The sequence below is a fragment of the Sciurus carolinensis genome, chromosome X (genome assembly GCF_902686445.1).
Source record: "Sciurus carolinensis chromosome X, mSciCar1.2, whole genome shotgun sequence".
NCBI lineage: Eukaryota > Metazoa > Chordata > Mammalia > Rodentia > Sciuridae > Sciurus > Sciurus carolinensis.
The window spans coordinates 110,259,538-110,277,779 of NC_062232.1; the positions used below are offsets into that span (position 1 = coordinate 110,259,538).

The window sequence follows — 18,242 nt, forward strand, 5'->3', positions numbered from 1 at the left end:
TTCCTAATGCAAGAATATAGGAGCTACTTTTTAAACTTTATTGTAACCAGGGATAAATAACTCACTGTGTGCAGAACCCTTGCATATTGTTCTGTTGAACAGTGTTTGCTTAGAATTAAACAGTGCTGAGAGGCAAGGAACTTTAGGGTCATGTTTGAAGGGGTCATGACCTCCTCTAGGTCCCATAGATCGATTCTTCTGAGGTCTTGAACAAGGTTCAAGGAACTAGGTAAGCCTCCCACCCCAGTTCAACCCACCTAATGTGTACTGAATTCCCATTCATGGGGCAAAGAACATGCTGATTCAGAGAGAAAGGTCAGTGTCCAAGAATGACAGCCAGTTCCCATTTGGGGTCCTGGAGGGAACATTAGGAGTTCCCTTGCTCCAAACTATATGTCAACCGGGTGTGGTGGTGCATGCCTATAATCCCAGTGGCTTGGGAGGCTGAGGCAAGAGGATCAAAAGTTCAAGGGGAGCCTCAGCAACTTAGTGAGGTCCTAAGCAACTCAGCGAGACTGTTTCTAAATTTAAAAAAAAACAAAAAACAAAAAAAAAAACACATATTTTTTAAAAAGCCTGGGGATGTGGTTCAGTGGTTAAGCCCACCTGCACCTGGGTCCAATCCCCTATACAAAGAAAAAGAAAAAAAAAAAAAAAAAACACCAAATAACAAACTACACCACACATGTCATCTCCCTGAGTTGCCACCACTAGAGGCTCATACCTTTGGGAAAATGGGACTGCCTTTAGGAATTAATTTTTACCCTATGATTGCTACTAAGTATCACAAAGCACAGTTTCAAAGTTCTACAGAGAGCCAAGTCTTCTGTGTGAAAGCAGGTGTTCTAACACGGTGAAAACAATGTAACTTCAGTGTTTGTCTTCAGACTCAACTTGGACAGAACGTGGTCATTCATTCATCCAATAATGGGATGGAAGGACAGAAGGATACTCTGTTCAGTGACCACATCTCAAACCAAACTGAGCTGTGGAGCTACCCTGCTTTCCCCACCCACCTTTGTGCTCCTTTTTCTGTACTTGTAGCCGTGTCTTCTAATTCTGCCATGGAGATCAGCTCTAATTTACCATTTCTGCTAAGTTGTAAGTGAGTAACATAACAATAGAAGACTATTTCCATAGTTTTTGCAGTTAAATAGTGAATAATCTCTTTATTCAGAAGAATACATTTTAATAGAATTTCATGCACCAGTAAATCAGTACAGTGAGGAGTTATAGGGGTAAGGAACCTCTCTTTGGGAAACATCTCATCCTGGTAGAGTCTGCAACTCCCAGAATCCTCTTCACCCAGCTCAGGTGATTAGAGGTCAAGGAGCAATAGATGGGGTTGACTCTCAGGGTAATCAGCTGGATTTCCATGTCTGTGAGGGTAAAAGAGAGGAGAGGAGAGCTCTTGTAAGGGAGATTATTATATTGGGACTGGCAGTTCCACTGAGATTCCCTGAGAGGTTGAGGAGGGAGAGTTGGTGGAGGTGCCTGGTTCTCCTTCTTGGTTACACTCTTCAAGGACTATAGTCTGATCTCTTCCATCTGTCTCCGAGCCCCTATGTAAAGAAAATGACATAAGCAAGGGAAGATCCAGAATGATGAACCTGAAAACAGGTCACATGGTGCATCTCACATCCTGCAGGAGTATTTGGACCATTATTTGTCCAGTAGCACTCAGCATCCAGAGGAGGCTGTGATGAGCCCTTACCTGGTTCGAAGTCGAGGCCACTTTTTCCACTCTATGGCTAGCACCACCCCCAAGGCTACCACAACCACCACAATCAGGCTACTTCGGACAATGTTACCCACAGTACACTCTTGAGCAGCAGGCCCTGTATATACAAAAGAACAGAATCAAAGGCCATGGAGGTTAGCAAGTATATGCTCCCCTTGATCTCCTGCTGCCCCCTCACTCTAGCCTCCTCCAGAGTCACTTGGGAACCATAGATTGGGTGGGCAGAGGGGTGGTCAGTGGTGGTGCCACCAAGGAAGGTAGCCCTCCTTTCCTGATGGGTAAGAGACCTTGAAAGAATCCTGCTCACTAACTTTGAACCTGAGGTTCCACCTCATCACCATCCTTAGGAGAAAGATGACACACTTGAGGTTTCCAACTCCCAAGTCCCTCCTCTCTCCCAATTTGAGTTGTCTCCAGAGGGGCTGTCCCTGGCATCCCAGGCATGCCAGGCCAGGATGCTTAGAGAGGGTTTCCGCACTTACCTGCTGCTCCCACCAGTTCCAGGGGATCACTAGGCTCAGACCAGATATTAGGGAAGGCCTGGAGGCGGTAGCTGCAGCTATAGTTCCCAATGCCTTTTCCTTCCATGTTGTTGATGATAAAGTCGCCATCCTCTGAGAACTGCTGAGGTGCTTCCTCTCCTTCTTGTTCCAGGACAAATTCGACACCTGGCAAAGGGCCTCGACACTGAAGGGTGATGTCCTTCCCTAGCTGGAACACAGTGTTGGGCCAGGCTGCCAGAGAGGGTTTAGGGGGTTTATCTGCAACCAACAAGAACATAGAATTCAAAAAAGTGGTCCCGAACCCAGCCTGACTCCGATTGTAAACCGCTAAAAGCTACACAGTCTAAGTGCTTACTTAAGTCTTCAGGACCTTACCGGTCACCCAGATCTCCAAGGAGTCACTGTGGTTTGAAGCGGCGAGAGGAGCAGAGTCCAAATAATAAACACAACTATAGATTCCAGAATCTTCACCTCTCACCACTGGCATCCAGAAATCAGCCCTGTACCCGTTTGGTTTCTGTTGCTCTAAGGGCTCTTGAGTCCCCTCCTTCAATAGGACAAATGTTGAATCTGGCAGTTCCCCTTGACATTGAAGAGTCATATTTTCTCCAGGGGCCACCATAGGACCAGGCTGGACTAATAGGCTGGGTTTGGGGAGCAAACCTGGAAAAAAATTAACTCTTGGTCAAAGATAAGAGGACACTTTCCAATGCATTGCCCCTGGATTCTCTGATAAAAAGGAAAGACTATTGCTTACCTTTCCTTGAGCTCTTTGAAAACCATCTCCCATGAACCAATCTATTCCCTCCATTTTACACTCCCATGCATGTTCCAGAGCACCATCCCGTACCTGTGACTATGAGTTCCAGGGTGTTGCTAGGCTGTATCTTGATAGGGCTGGTCCAGTCAGGGTGATAGCAGCAGCTGTAACGTCCTAGGCTAGCACCAGATATATTGGTTATGGGAAATGCCCCATCGTTACTGGTGGATCCCCAGAGCTGCATTGAAGTGGGTCCAACTTCTTTGTGCAGAATGTACCCTACTCCACGGACAGGCCCTTGGCACCAGAGAGTAACATTCTGCCCCATGGAGACCACGGAACTGGGCTCAGCAAACAGCCATGGTTTGGGGAATGTGTCTAGAAAGAGAATAAAGGTGGATTGTGGTGAATATGGCAACTTGTCGCTCCCTAAATTAACCCTTTATCTTTTTCCTGGATATAGTTGTTCCCCTTGAGGCTTACTCTAACCTTTCGGGAGGGATTACCCTCTTTTACCACTGCTCTAATTATCTCTGTCCTAGTCCCATATCTTGTCTGTTCTTACCAGTCACCCAGATCATAAGGGGTGTACTGAGATATGAGCCCCTGTTCGACATGGTTGTCTCATAGTAAATACAGCTGTAGTTCCCAGAGTCCTCTGCGCTGACAGTGTGGAGGAGGAAATCAGCTGAGTTCCCAGAGGCACTCTGGAACTGTAAGGGAGCCTGGGTTCTCTCCTGCAAAAGGGCAAACCTCATGCCCTGGAAAATCCCTTGGCAGCGCAGGGTCACATTCTTCCCGGGAAGTACCACAGGACCTGGCTGTGCCAGGAGAGTGGGTTTGGGGTAGAACTCTGAAATTAAAGAGATCACAACATGAGAGAAGCCCACCCACTGTGCTCTGAAAATAGCTTTTATAGTGTTATCATAAGAAACAATGTTACCTAATGAAAAAAACACAATTCTACCAACTCAAAGATAATTATTTATATATTTTTTCCATTTATTTTTCCTAGACATGGCCATGTCCATGTAGCTGTATTTGGGAATCCACTGTCTTCAGAGTTGGGTAGTCTGATATTTTTCACTTAATTTTATATTGTAAACACTTTCCTATGACGTTAAACAGCCTTTGAAAACTATCGTTTGTAATGGCTGCCTAACATGCAGCTGACATTTCAAGGTCTTCTGTTCTCTGAGGGCCATCCAGCCCACCAATCTCTGACAAGCCCAGCTAAAGAAAAAGTGGACATTGAACCTAATGCTCAAGGTCAAGCCACAAAAAGATTTCAGAAATAGGGCAACTTGAGCTTGGCTCTTGCATTGAACATCCCCATCTGCCTCACTTCTTTCCTCAGAAGTGAATTACTTGCCTCTCCCCTCTCCTTTGTCTCTTCCTGTAATAACATGAGCAGCTGTCCGACATGGGCTGTTCACCATGTGCCAGGCGCTGTCCTAAGCACTTAGTATCTTTTAGAAGGAACATTTCCTCTCTCCCACTGACAGCCGCCCTTCTATCTCACTGTCCCAGGGTAGGCACCACCTCCACCAGGATCTCCCCCTTCCTAACCTGTCACCACGAGTTCCACAGGGTCGCTAGGCTCAGACCAAATAGCAAAGTCATAATAGCGGCAGCTGTAGTTCCCTCCATCACCAATGCCCACTGAAATGATCAGAAAATTAGCTGTACTGGCCCCTGGATTTGCCCAAGACCGGTCACTGGCTGCTATTTCACTGCCATCTTTGTAAAGAATAAAGCTCATGTGCTGGTGAGGGGTGGAGCAGTTGAAAGTCACTCGGGCACCAGGGGTGACTACAGGGCTGGTCCATGTCTTGAAGAAGGGCTTGGGGTACATTTCTAGAAGAAAAACACACACACAAATAACACAAAACCAAATTGAGAAAAAAAGCAAATATAGGTTCCAGGAAGCTGCTCTGGTTTCTACAGTGTGTTCATTCAGAAATAGGTGCATTTAAAAATCTTACACAGGCCAGTGCAGTGGTGCACATTTGTAATCTCAGGAGGTTCAGGCAGGAGGATGACAAGTTTGAGGCCAGCCTCAGTAACTTAACAAGGTCTTAAGCAACTTAACAAGACCCTATCTCAAAATATATATATATATATATATATATGGCTGGGGGTGTGGTTCAGTGGGAAAGTACTCTTGGGTTCAATCCCCAGTACTCCCACTCCCAAATCTTACACAGGGATCCATCACCCCTGTCCTTCATTGTCTCCAGACGAATCCTCACTGTCAACAGGACAGGCAATGGACACTAGTGAAAAGGGTGAATTTTCACTGGGGTTTTGCTGGTTCTCTGAGTCTCAGTCTGCTATTTGGACAAGAGGGGGAAATAGTACCTGCTCCACCTCCCTTGAAGATTTGCTCTACAGTTAAATGAGATAATTGATGGGAAAATAATTAGAAAAATTAAATCACCCTCCACAAACCCAAGCTATTAATAACGATTATGGCTATTAATATCATGCAGCCAGAGGCCCTGGCACTCCCAGCGCCACGCCTGCCTAGCTCTAAGATTGGACACAGGCTCCTGGGACCAGCAGCAAAGTTTGCCCTGGGGAGAGGCTTTGCCTCCCCCTCCTCCCTCACACACCCTTTTCAACTCTACCTTTTATGACAAGCTCCAGGGGCTCACTGGGCTCAGACCACTTAAAGGGGCGCTTTTCAGTGTGTGTGCGGCAGCTATAATTGCCTTCGTCTTTATCCTCCATTCTTTGGATTGTAAAGAAGGCTTCTCTCCCAACGGCACCAAGTTGCTGGACAGGTTCCTGCTCTCCCTCCTTATACAGAGCAAAACTCATGCCTGCCAGCCATCCTTTGCATCGGATTTGCAGTTCCTGGCCCCGAATTGGGGGAGAAGCAGAAATGACAGGTTTGGGGAGGATGTCTGGAAATCAAAATGGAGTGGAAAAGGAGTCAGAAGTTTGGAGGTGTTCAGATGGGACACTCAGAGTCACTTGGGCTCTTCTTGTCAGGCTCCTCTCATTCTCTTCTCCACCCCTCCCCCATCCCAGGGCTCCTCCTCTCTTCCCTGCAGCCCAAGAGATCCAGGGTCACTGGGGATCACTCCAGGGGGATCTCTTGCCTTTTCTTACCTCTTCCCACCAGTTCAAGTGCCTCACTGGGCTCCGACACAGCCATCTCCTCCCATGAATGGCAGTGGTAACTCCCGGTGTGGCTCTGGGTCAGGGCGCCAAGGGGGAAAGCAGCCCGGACCTGCTCTGAGGCAGGGCGAGTTGCAATCCACCCAGTCCCGTCCTTCAGCAACACAAACTCCTTAGTTGAGCCAGAAGGGCTTCTGCACCAGAGGGTTAAGTTCTTCCACGGGGCCAGAGGGAAGTTTGTCTCTGCCCACAGCTCAGGCTTAGGGGTTGGCATGATTATTTCTAGAAACAGTAGAGTTAATGAAACCATCCTCTCTCCCTCCTTTCCTTGCCCTTGAACCCCCTGCCCAGATCACACTGCCCACCTCCCCTTTTGACTCCAAACCAAATCCTTTCCTTCCTTCCTTCCTTCCTTCCTTCCTTCCTTCCTTCCTTCCTTCCTTCCTTCCTTCCTTCCTCAGGTGCTGGGGAAAGGGGAATCTGATGTGTCAGCGGAGTCTCAGAAAAGTGCAGAAGCTTAGGGGAAATTTTGCAGGCAGAAAGGCAGAGTTGAAGGCTGAATTTTGCCAGCAGCTTTAGTAAGTGCCCCTTCCTGGCTGTCCTTCCCTCCCAACCAGTCACTCCCTGGCCACTGACACTGACACTCTGTAGTTATTTCGGATCTCCACAGAGGAATGTCCCAGTCTGGAGCAGGAAAAACTCACCAGTCTCTTCTGTCAATACCCCATTGCACAGTCCTGCAAAAGAAACTGCTGCCAGGGCTCTGCCCCCTCCTCCACAGGACTTCACCCCGGCCTTCTGCCCAGGCCCCTTCCCTACCCCCTTGTACTCACCACAGCAGAGAAGGGCCGTGACTATGAAGAGCATGGTGACCCCTTGAGCTGTTCCCAGCAACCAGGCTTCTCTAGCGAGACCAGAAAAGAGATGAGAGGAGTTGCTGGGATTAGGGGGAGGGCGGAGAGAAGGGGGCGGCAATTTATGTCATTGGCTTGCTCACTACCCAATGGGGATTGGGTATGGCCAGGATAATGGGATATAATCTTTTCTGACATCGATGACTTTTCTTTTGGAGGTCTAACCACCTACAAACCCCTTGCTCTTTCATGACCCAGATGCCCCCCCCGCCCCTTCCCCTCACCCCAGCCTATATCATATGTCAGTTCCCCATGCCCTCTGATCTGACTGTTACTGGAATTGAGATGTCAAATGGGAAAATGCTTTTGTACCTCTAGTTCTCAGAACCCCTGGAGCTCAGTGTGATCGGCAGCTCTGGGTGGTGGGTGTGGGAGTGGAGGGAGAGACCTTGAGTATTTCTCCGACATCAAGTTTAAGTTTGGAAGCAGTTGTTATTATGGCAGTATTGGTCCTCAGACCGACCTGCCTCACCTGCCTTTGTTATGGAAGGGTTGCCTAGGCAGCCGTGATGAATTATCAGAAGACTGTCAGTGCTGAGCTAAGCTTGTCAGAGAGTGGGATTCCCTTCCCCCCTCCCAGATTATGAAGAGTGCAGCAGCTTTGGGGTATAGGTCCTGTAGGATCACATGATATTAAGCCAGAATCCATTTGACAATTTCTATTTAGGAATCACCGATGCCCCCAGCCCCTTCCTGGTCAGGAAAACATGCTTTTGGAGCTGCTTTCCCTGAAATCAGATTTCTGATCTCATTCTTTGATGCAATGGTCCTGGGCTGGGGTCGGGGCACATGAAGCTACATTTTTTCTAAGCCCTGGTTTGGAGGTTATCTTAATGTGCATGAGACTCAGGATAGAATCTGAGATGAAGAATTGGACCCTCACTGAAACTTTTGGAAAACTCAAAGGGTGGTGGTTTTTGCAGAAGCCTTTGGTGTCACCCCTCTTGGTGCCCAAACATTCTACCCCTCAGATCCCCGCGGAAAACACAGACACACATAATCATAGTCATCATCCATTGTGTATTGAATACTCCCAAACACACAAAGGTCTATGATCACAGTAGCAGAGGGTTACAGCCAGAAGCAGAGGGAAGAGGAAGAGAGCAAAGCATTCAGGAGATGAGGCCCCCACTGGTCTGGAGCTGTCATTTCTCTTCTCGTTCTCAAGCGCAGTAGCCAGAGACAAGCCACAGGGATCAAGGAGAGAGGTGAATAGCCCAGAGGACACCGAAGGATCAAAGGAAGTAGCAGGAGAATCTGTTTGGCTTGTCATTTTGTGGGTCAGATGAAACAGTCTGACTCCCTGGCTCCATCCATTGCCTCATCAGATGCCTATCCAGGTTAAGACTGTATTCCCAGGATGCTCTGCACAGGTGTTTGGAGGCCAGAGTGGCAGAGAGACAGGTTTCTAAGGCAACTAGGATGGGCCACAAGGCTCTCTAGCCCTTGAAAGTTAGGGGTAAGGGTGAAGAGTTGGGATGGGAGTGGACAATAACCTGGGAGACAGGCAGCATGGCTTCTTATAAGAGAAAAAGTTCAGACCAAGTTAAAGGGAGAAACATCAATCATGCACGAGGGGCAGGGTAGTTTGGGGGTTTAGTCACTCTCAGAAGGGGTGGGGTCAGTGAATGTGGTTCTGATTGCTTCTCCAGCCTCTGAGAATTATGCATTTCTCCACCCTCTGGCTTGGGTGATGACCCCTCTGTGAGGTGAAAGAGAAACAGCTGGGGTGAGAAGGTCTTGTCTCCTAAACCCAGAAGGTGGGGGATACATAGGGTGTGCCCCTGTGCCTTGTTTCAACTAGGGTGTAACCCATTTATGAGACTGGGGGAGCTAGGGTTCAACCAGGGCAGGAAATAGGGTCTGGGACCAGACAGTTACCTGATTCTGAGTCTCCGACACTTCCACCTTATCCACAGTACTACCAACAGCAAGGCGACAAGCTGCATGATTAGGGACAACCTGATAGCTTCATTCAGAACGTAATTCCAGGTGAGAAAGCCTGTGGCCAGAGAAGACCAGAAGCAGGGGCCTTGATGGGGACAGGGACATGAATACATTCATGGGGGATGGGGAGCTGATTACTGAGAGTGCTTCTGTGGGAAAGGCAAGGAAGAAGTGAGCTTCTTTTCCATGGGAACTTTTGAAAGTTCCTGCTCTCTGCCTTGGAATGATTGTCAGACCATCCCCCAGGGGAAGGGTGCCCAAATCCCATGGGCCCTGACTTCCAAGTCCCTGATTCCCCTTCCCATATCTTTCTGGGCACTGCTCTGGGATCCCAGAAGTATGAAGGGGCATTCCTGTGATGAGTTATCCTCTCACCTGCTGGCCCCATCAGCTTCAGAGGCTCACTGCGATGAGACCAGATGTTAGGGTGTGCCTCTATACGATAGCTGCAACTGTAGGTGCCTATGCCTTTCCCTTCAACATTAGTGATGATGAAGTCGCCATCCGCTGAGAATTTTTGGAATGTTGCTCTTTCTTCCCATTCCAGAGAAAATTCAAGTACTGGATGAGACACTCGGCACTGAAGAGTGATGGCCTTGCCTAGCTTGAACACGGTGCTGGGCCAAGCTGACAAAGAAGGCTTGGGGGGCTTATCTGAAACCAATCCAGAGATGAGAGTTAGAAGTAACCTTGAACTCAGTACCCTCTCCCCCACCAGATGTTTATAAGCTTCCCATTTGATCGTCTCTTCCTTTCCACTTCCACTTGATCAGTGGCTTCAAAATTTGACCATGTAATAGAATTCCTATGCTATCTCCAGGGTACTCTAAAACTCATGGTTTCTATCTTCAGTCAGGAAGAAGTCATTCCTGTAAGCTTCTTCTGGACTGAAGGACAATACTTTTTCCTGGGGTTACAGTGAGGCTGGGTCATGTTGAGAGGTTAGGGCTTGAGGAACGAACCTGGGAGAGAAGGTCCCTAAAGGATTTGGAGAAAGTTCTACACCACCTTCATGATGTGTTTACCCTTGGCTCATACCTCCTAGAAAGTGCAAAGGGCCACTAGTTCCTTCTTAGAACACTGTAATGATGATAGAAACAAATGGGTTGGTGACAAAAACAGTTGTTAGCACTTGCCTACAACCACAAGCTCCACAGAGTTGTGTGTTGCCATCTTAATGGAGGTCTTCCAGGGGAGAAGATAGTGGCAGCTATAGATGCCACTATCACGGTAGGTCACATTGTTCAAGAAGAATGATTTGGTATCATTGATGCTGGTGGCATCCAAGAACTGAAGAGGTTTGTCTTCTCCTTTCTTATAGAGTGCAAGCCCCACTCCATCCACTCGTCCTCGACAGCGCAGGCTCACATTCTGACCCATCTGGACCACAGGACTGGGCCGAGCAAGTAGCCAGGTCTTGGGAAAAGTGTCTAGGACAAAATGTAAATATAAAGAGCTACACAGTCTGACTTCCCCCTCCCACTCCAGTCTACTCTTGGCAAATCCTGGCCTAAGCCCAGTTATACAAATTCTGCTCCTTTCTCTACTGTTAGCCCTGGCTCCATGACTAGGTTCTCCAGGGGGCCTAGAAGGAGTTTTATATCCTTAGCCCCTATTGTAAGTTCCGTAGCATACCCATCTCTTACCAGTCACCCAGATTTTCAGGATATCACTAAGGAGTGAACCCCTGTATGACCCATCATAATAAAAACAGAGGTAATGTCCAGTATCTTGGATCTTCAGGGACCGGAAGAAGAAGTGTGCCTCGTTTTTTATTGGCTTCTTATGGTAAAAGGACTTCTCCAAGTCTTCAAGCTTCATTAAAGCAAAGGTCATTCCATAGATTGGCCCTTGGCACCTGAGATTCAGGCTTTCCCCAGGTGCCATGATGGGCCCAGGATAGGCTGTCAGAGTTGGTTTGGGGTAGAGTCCTAAAAAGGGAAGAGACCCTGAAGTTAGAGGTAGGATGATTCTTCCCTAGTCTACTTTATTTTCCTAGTTTCTTTGAATAATAAGTGGTAGCTGAAGTTTACCCTTTTCTCCCTCTCTTCCTTGGATCTCTGCTTCCTCTAGGCCGCAATCAAGGATAGGTTCACCCACGCCCCTTTCGTCTCACAAGACTATCAGCTCCACTGAGCTCTGATCTTGTGTAGGTGTGTGTCTTAGTGTGATATCTACAGCTATAATTCCCTGTATCTTTAGGTTCCTGAAATGACAAATGTAGCTCTTCCAACCACCTGCAAAACCGAACCTCTGAAAATGACTCTGATTCCATCTTTATAGAGCATGAATATAGAATAACATTAAGGAGAGCTTTTGAACACATTAAGCTCACTTAAGATCCTACTTCCTACATGGGTTTGGAGGAGGTGGATAAGGAGGGTTTAGTTAATAAATCTGCAACCCAACAAAATCTCTGTTAATGGGGACTCACCCCCATTTCCAAGGATTCTTCCTCCAAAATGACTGAACTACAAAAGTAAGGTCAAATTTCACTCCCATACCACTCTTACCCCCACCCCAATCCCAGGTACACCCACTAAAAAGGATTAGCTTTGTCATGCACTCATGGAGAATTTAAGATGTGTCAGGTATCAGATAGGTCTAGGAGTACAAGGGTTAAGAAGGCACAGTCCCTACCAGCAAAAATACATGGACTAGTGGGAATACTAGTGCAGGATTCTGGTGAATAGGTAACTACAAAAGTGTGTGTTAGTGGAATTTGTGCTGGAAGAGCTTGTGTACAACAAACATCCATACACACAGTTCAAACAGACAGTCCTTTGTTCTTTGATCCTCAATAAAAAGCTATACTAATAATGGTAATATCTACCATTTATTGAGAACTTATATGCCAGGCACTGTACAAATATTATACTTTGGCAAATCCTCACAACAACCCTGTGAGGTAGGCATTATTCTTATACCAATTTTGCAGATTAGGAAACTGAGGCACAGATAGGCATTATACAATAGGTTGGATAGATATCATTATCTCATTTTAGAATGGAGGAAATCAAAGCACAGAGAACTGAAGTAACTTGCTCAAAATCACACAGGGAGGCAGTGTCAGAGGTGGAACTAGGAACCAGGATGATTACTTCTAAGTCCAGGGCACTTTGTGTAGCACCCACAGTTTTCCCCAGTCTATTTAGCTTGATGGAGGGGATGAAAGCAAAAGTGGCCAATTCCATATAGAAGCATCCGGGCCATTGGGGCTGGAGTATGTGTCTGGCATTTAGACACTTGGACCCCTCTTCTGTGTTTAGAGCTTGGTGCCACCTTATTGGCTCTGTTGATATGGGACCAAAATAATTTATCAAACCATTTCTAAAATGTGATCTATTGCTTTTTATCATTTGTCTTGTTTTTAATCATTGACACTAGCAAGTTGTTCTATTTCCCACACTTAAAAATAACAATTGCAAATAAGAATTTAAAATTTAAAAATCAGTTTATAATTTAAATTTAGATTTAAAAATCAGTTTGTAAGACTGCAGTGGCAGTGCCTGGCACATTAGGTGCTCAATAAATACGGAACAAATGAATGAATGTGTGATATTCAACAAGTAGAGAACAACAAAGCTATGATGAGCTAAAGCTTCTGGACAGTTGGCTGGGCACACTCACTGGCCAAATAATTGGCTCCCATCCATCTGCCTTGCAGCATGTGTGATTCTAATTTACATTACATCTCAGTAAAATGTCAGATGACTCTACCTCATAAACCTTGCAGTGTAGGAACTGGCTGAGGAAAGTAAAACCAGAAACCCTGGCTCACCCAGCCATGATCCCTGGGATAACAATTGTCAGATGCCAGCAGCCATGGCCACACCCACCTGCTACAACCAGCTTCAGGGGGTTGCTGGGCTCTGACCACAGAGTGGGGAGCATCTGGATGTGAGTACGGCAGATGTAAACCCCTTCATTCTCAGGTGTCATGTTGTCAATGGAGAATATGGCCATTGTCCCCGTTGGGACTTGGTAGTCCACGGGCTCTGCGTATCCCTCTTTAAACAGCATGAACACCAAATCCTGCAGCCAGCCATGGCAGAGGATGTTAACATTGCATCCAGGAAGAGGGGGGGTCTCAGCCTGGATCCAGAAGATGGGCTTAGGCAGTTGGCCTGAAAGGAAAGAATGAACTGGAATTAGGTAGAACAAGGACAGTGCTGCCTGAAGAGCAGCAGAGGAGAGCTCTATTTTAAATAAGGCTTCCCTGCATGATCCTTATTTGCTACCTCTCCTTCCCCCACTTACGTTCCAGAGTCTATATCCTCACCATGCATTGCCTAATACAGAGTAGGTACTTATTTACTAACTGTGGAATGCATGCTTGCATGCATTTGAGACAAGTGAATGAATGAATGAAATAAACCCTGCCCTGGGAAATCAGAGTCTGAATCCCAGGAGCTGGAGATTATTCTTGAGTATGTATCTCCGTCTTTTTACCTGGTGCTTCCAGCTCTAGAACTTTACTGGGCTTTGACCAGCCTGTCTCCTTCCAGTAGCAGCACCTGTAAAGACCTGTATTGGATTCAGTAAGGGCACCTAAGAAGAATGAAACTTGAAAGGTCTTGTAGGAAGGGCGGATCCAGGTCATCTGTGTCTTATCCTTCAGCAGCAGGAACTTGCTTGATATCCGAGAGGGGCTTCTGCACCAAAGCGTGATGTTCTCCCAAGGGGCCTGGGGGTAGTTGGACTCTATCCACAGCTCCGGTTGAGATTCCATCCCTGTCATTTCCAAAGATCACAAAGATGTGAGCAGTCAGCCCTCTCTATTCTATAAAGTACCCCACAGTGTAACCAAAAATTAGCTCAAACCCAGATCCCTCCTTTTGCAGACACTTATGTGGAACCCCAGGATATTTGTTCAAGGAAACCAAAATGAGTTGGGGAATACAGTGCTAGTCTGCTTTCCTTTGCATCTGAGATAAAGTTCTTCAATTTTTTCTCTGTGAGAAACCATGTCACAAAGGGAGAGGCTCGGATTCCCAAGCAGCTCAATCTGTCTTTGGTATCTCAAGGCAGTTATGGTCAGGGTCATGCAGGCAGGATAATGTCTTTAGATCCTATAGGAAAGAAGGGACCTGAGGGGGTGGGATTCACTTACCTATTGATGTCTTACCGAGACTCAGCCCTGCAAAGAGAGATCATGGTGAAGTAGAGCCCCTCTGTCCCCACTCTTCCCTCCAACCTCAATATTCTCCTCTTCCTCCCCGAGGTACATGCTCATAGGGGTACCTATAACAGAATCGCTTGTTCTGCACCCCTTCCTTGTACTCACGAATACAAAAGAGCAAGATGGCGAATGTCCGTAGCATGGTGGCCCCCTCCCCTGGTCTGTCCAGGATTGCGGGGCCTCTGGTGCTGGTTGGCACTCTGAGTCTTGAACAATTTTCTTCTCAGCACGTAGTAGGATCTAAAAGCAGAACTGTTTTTATACAGGGACTTGTCCTGCTTCTCAAAGTTTAGGATAAATCACTGAATTCACTCAATAACACTTTATTCCACTCCCTCGTAGGCACGCAGGATATTACAAAACACCTGCTTCATCCTTTCCTAGGCATTTTTTCACTTCCCCATCTCCCCACTGAAGGCCTCTGCTGGTATCTAAGATATCATTTTTGTTGAAATGTCTACCTGTCCCTGGGATCTCAGAGGCTCAGAAGGTGGCCTAATATAAGCCTGCACAAACCCCATGGAATGGGGGAGATGGGAGATATAATCACCTTTTTAGATTCTTTGTTCAGGCACACACACACACACACACACACACACACTCCAACAACTTAGTAAAAAAGGCATTACTACCATCCCCATTTTGTTGATAAGAAAAATGAGGATATGTCATTCACTCAAAGTCAAAAGATACTAAATATTCAAGCCAAAATTCAAATCCATGTTTAACTTCAAGGCCTATGCTCCCCTCTCAACCTCCCTCAACCCTCCAAACTCATCTTATGAAGACATTCCTTTCTCATTCTTATCTTTAACCCCCAAAAGCTCAATACTCCCACCTTGGGTAGGAGAATCAAGCTGCTTACACTCAATTAATATAAGGTGTAAACAATTCATTGGCTACCCATAACTTCTAAGCAGTTTTTGTCACTGTCCTAAGGAAAGTGGAAGTGTTGGAAATTTCTGGAAATACCACAAGGATATTTGAGTTCAGGGAGGACTTCTGATTTTCCCAGACGTCATTATGGACTATGGGCCCTGCATAAGGTGAACCCCTAAGCCTCTGTGTCTTTCCCCTTTCCCCCAGAGTAAACTTTGCCAAGGGAAGGTGTGTCCCCACCCCCACAAACTCAGGCTAATTCTCCTCCACTAAATTTCTATTCAGAGTCTGTGGTCTCCAGCTGTTTAATCAGAACTCAGTGGAGTGGAGTAGAGGCGGCTCTCAAAACCAAGAAAGGGACTAATTTTGCTTCTCCAACTGATCCTGGGACCTCAGCCTCTAACTTGGTCCAGTGCTGACATTGAGCAGGATGGAGGAACAGGAAGAGGGGAAGATTTGTTTTCAAACATCTGAACTAGCGACCAGGTAGACAGTAAAAGAGATTCAAGAAGGCAGAGCTTCACTTTTCATTTCTCATTTTGAATCGAAGGATGCTTCATTTACCCTCTCTGAACTTTTCTTACCTGTTAAGTGGTGGAATATCTACCTAGTATTGCTATTCGATTAGAGAATATACATACAGTGCCAGGCACATAGTGGACATTTTATGTTCAAAGGTGGGTTATTTTTTCCTTCTTTACAAAGAGGGCATCCAAATAGTGTAGGACCCTGGAGATGCTCTTCCTACAGCCCCTTGTCCCCACTTCTCTGAGGGCCAGGCCAAGGCTTGGATGCCACCCTGTTGCTTTGTTCCCCTAAGGCACTGGGCCAGGATCTATTGGGGGAAGCTAGGTTCTACTGCCAAGGGAAAGGTTCGACCTAGGATTCTACCCAGGAAATGCCATCTGAGGCTCCAACCTTAACACATGGACCCCCAAATCGGAGTCTTTGCTTCCTGGGGACTTGAGTGGATTCAGGAAAGCTGGGCTTCTCAGCATAACTGACCATTCCTCAATCACTAAGGAAACTATCATTTATATCGAGCCCAAATGCTGAATCTTATGCTCAGGGACGTGGCAAAAGCCCTAAGCTTCAGGTTAATTGGCCACGCCCATTTTTGCCCTTTCACCCCCCACCCCCACCCCCAACTTGGGCTGTTTAACCATTTTACCCTTCCTTTCTACTCCACCCCAAAGACTTTCCACACCCTTAGGCAGCGCCGCAGTGCTTTTGAGGGTGACATACCCGAAATTTCTAATGGCTCGCCCCCTGCATAGCTTTGAGGGCTCCAGCAATCAAAGGGGTTGGGCTCGGCGGGGTGCCGGGTGCATGCTCCGCTGAGGGTTGGGAGGGAAGACTGAGAAGGAAAAGGGAAGATATCTACAGTTCCCAGAGATTCTCAGCGAGGCAGGGCTGGGATCCGGGGAGGGAAGGAGAAAGGCAGGGATGAAGGGGGTAGGGGGACAAACTGAGGAGCAATTTGATTTACGGCAATTAATTACAATAGGGAGACTCTTTCGGGGTTTTGTTTAGGATCTGGTGGCCAGTAATTAATCTTCAGCCACTGGACTATGCGCTCATTTGCAGGTACTTACGGTAGTTGAAGGCCCGCTCCGATGTTGGAGATTCTCCAGTGAGCTCCTCCAGATGCAGCAAACTGCCCGGCATGAGAAGAGCTGTCTAAGGACAGCCTCTCAGGCTCCCAGCCCCGCCTCCCCTCTCCCCCGCCCGCTGCCGGCCCGCCCCAGCCTCCGCCCCTCCCTCGCTGGGCTCCAGGAGCCCACCTCCACCAACTCTGCCTAGCACCTGCAGTCCTCCAGCGACCGGAATTTCTACGCCCCTCCCAGCTCCCCGCCTCTCTGCCGACTCCCTGCAGAGGTTGCCCGAGCCAAACTCAGGCCCCTGCCCCCCTGCCTGTCGCTCAGTCTCATTGGGTCACCGTATCCTGGAGGGGAGAGGACCAGCTCTTAAGTCAGTCAGAGCTATAGATCCTCCTCGCCAGCTCCCCATTGCCATTAAAGGGCTCTCAGATCTTCCTGGGCTTATTTAGCACCCCACGGATTCATAAACATCGCTAACCGTGGTTTAAATGCCTACTATGTGCTCCCGACCCCCCTCAGCATCTATTTATTTCTAATCTTCACAACAACCCCCCAAGATACATGTTTCTTCCCTTAGTTTTACAGATGAGGAAACTGAAGCTCAGAGAGGGTTAAGTAACTTGGACAATCTTCAAAGTCCAGCTTGGGATAAAAGCCCAGGCTTTAGAGACATACGAATTTAGATTTCAGTTCAGGTTCCACACTCAATAGCTGTGTGACCTCAAGCAAGTGAGTTAAATTCTCTGAGTCCCAGTTTCCCCATTTTAAAAATAAAACAGGAGAGCTTAGTTCACAGGGTTTTAATGGGATAACGTAAGACCCACAGTACAGTAGGTTCAGCACCAGTTGCCACTACTAATAGTAGTAACCGTTGTTAGTCTGCAAAAGCTTCCTCAACTACCTTAGAGCAACATGAGTTTGATGATATAGAGCAAACTTTCACAAATTGTTGAGGATGAAAGACTTTTTAACATCATAATGAATAGATGAGGCACTAACCAAAAGCTCTTGACATATAATATGTGACAAGATTAAAGTCCAGTGGACTTACAGACCAATTGGTAAGAAAGATGCACATCACAGACCTACAGGTTAAAAAATAGCCAAATGTTTCTTTATATGCATGTGTCTTTTTTAAACTTCATTAAAGATTACAAATTATTTAATGAAAAATACCTTAACTTGGAACTGGGGATGTAGCTCTGTTGGCAGAACTCTTGCCTGGCATGCACAAGGCCCTGGGTTCAATCCCCAGCAGTACCATAAAAAAAATTTAAAATAAATAACTGCTCCTGCTTTAAAAAATATCTTAATCCAACAGCAAACTATGTGAAAAATAAAGTAGGGCTCTTTTAATGTGCCAGTTGAACATTGTATCTTCATGCATCAGGTGATACCAATTGTGGCTTCCTGGCATTCTCAGCTCCCATAAATCATTATGCACTGTAGATTATTGTGTACTGATTATAATAGCCATATGAATATAAATATGTGTTTCTGGGCAAGTTATTTAACCCCTCCAAGTTTCATTTGCTTGTTTGTAAAATGCAAATAATAAGTGTAATGAGTATCATGCAGGATTTGGGGTA

At 46.7% G+C, this 18,242-nt stretch overlaps 1 protein-coding gene across 3 annotated transcripts; it reads right to left on the reverse strand.

The window, feature by feature from the left end:
* Positions 1 to 1,164: 1,164 nt before the first annotated feature.
* Positions 1,165 to 16,887, reverse strand: Igsf1 (immunoglobulin superfamily member 1). Of its 3 annotated transcripts, none has more exons than XM_047535857.1 (21): positions 16,859 to 16,887; positions 16,648 to 16,709; positions 14,279 to 14,425; positions 14,105 to 14,131; positions 13,444 to 13,725; positions 12,831 to 13,118; positions 10,638 to 10,922; positions 10,128 to 10,421; positions 9,367 to 9,645; positions 8,926 to 9,046; positions 6,964 to 7,034; positions 6,835 to 6,867; positions 6,122 to 6,412; positions 5,635 to 5,913; positions 4,574 to 4,861; positions 3,570 to 3,857; positions 3,095 to 3,382; positions 2,620 to 2,907; positions 2,224 to 2,502; positions 1,715 to 1,838; positions 1,165 to 1,562 (listed from the first exon to the last, which is right to left on the reverse strand). In XM_047535857.1, the coding sequence occupies exons 3-21, from the start codon at positions 14,313 to 14,315 to the stop codon at positions 1,427 to 1,429; spliced, it is 3,978 nt and encodes a 1,325-aa protein (XP_047391813.1). In that variant the 5' UTR covers positions 14,316 to 14,425; positions 16,648 to 16,709; positions 16,859 to 16,887; the 3' UTR covers positions 1,165 to 1,426. The 3 variants fall into 3 exon arrangements, with proteins under 3 accessions (XP_047391813.1, XP_047391810.1, XP_047391812.1); XM_047535854.1 differs by having other exon boundaries at positions 14,279 to 14,413; positions 16,837 to 16,872; XM_047535856.1 differs by having other exon boundaries at positions 14,279 to 14,413; positions 16,859 to 16,871.
* Between the last annotated feature and the right edge of the window lie 1,355 nt (positions 16,888 to 18,242).

What these genes read in the sequence shown, in the direction of transcription:
- Igsf1 (XM_047535857.1), bottom strand. Translation starts at nt 14,315, where the DNA reads ATGCTACGGACATTCGCCATCTTGCTCTTTTGTATTC. An exon ending in TCTAGAGCTGGAAGCACCAG is followed by an intron (nt 13,119 to 13,443) that starts GTAAAAAGACGG and finishes CTTTCCTTTCAG; the next exon opens with GCCAACTGCCTAAGCCCATC. An exon ending in TGTCGGAGACTCAGAATCAG is followed by an intron (nt 7,035 to 8,925) that starts GTAACTGTCTGG and finishes TGGTCTCGCTAG; the next exon opens with AGAAGCCTGGTTGCTGGGAA.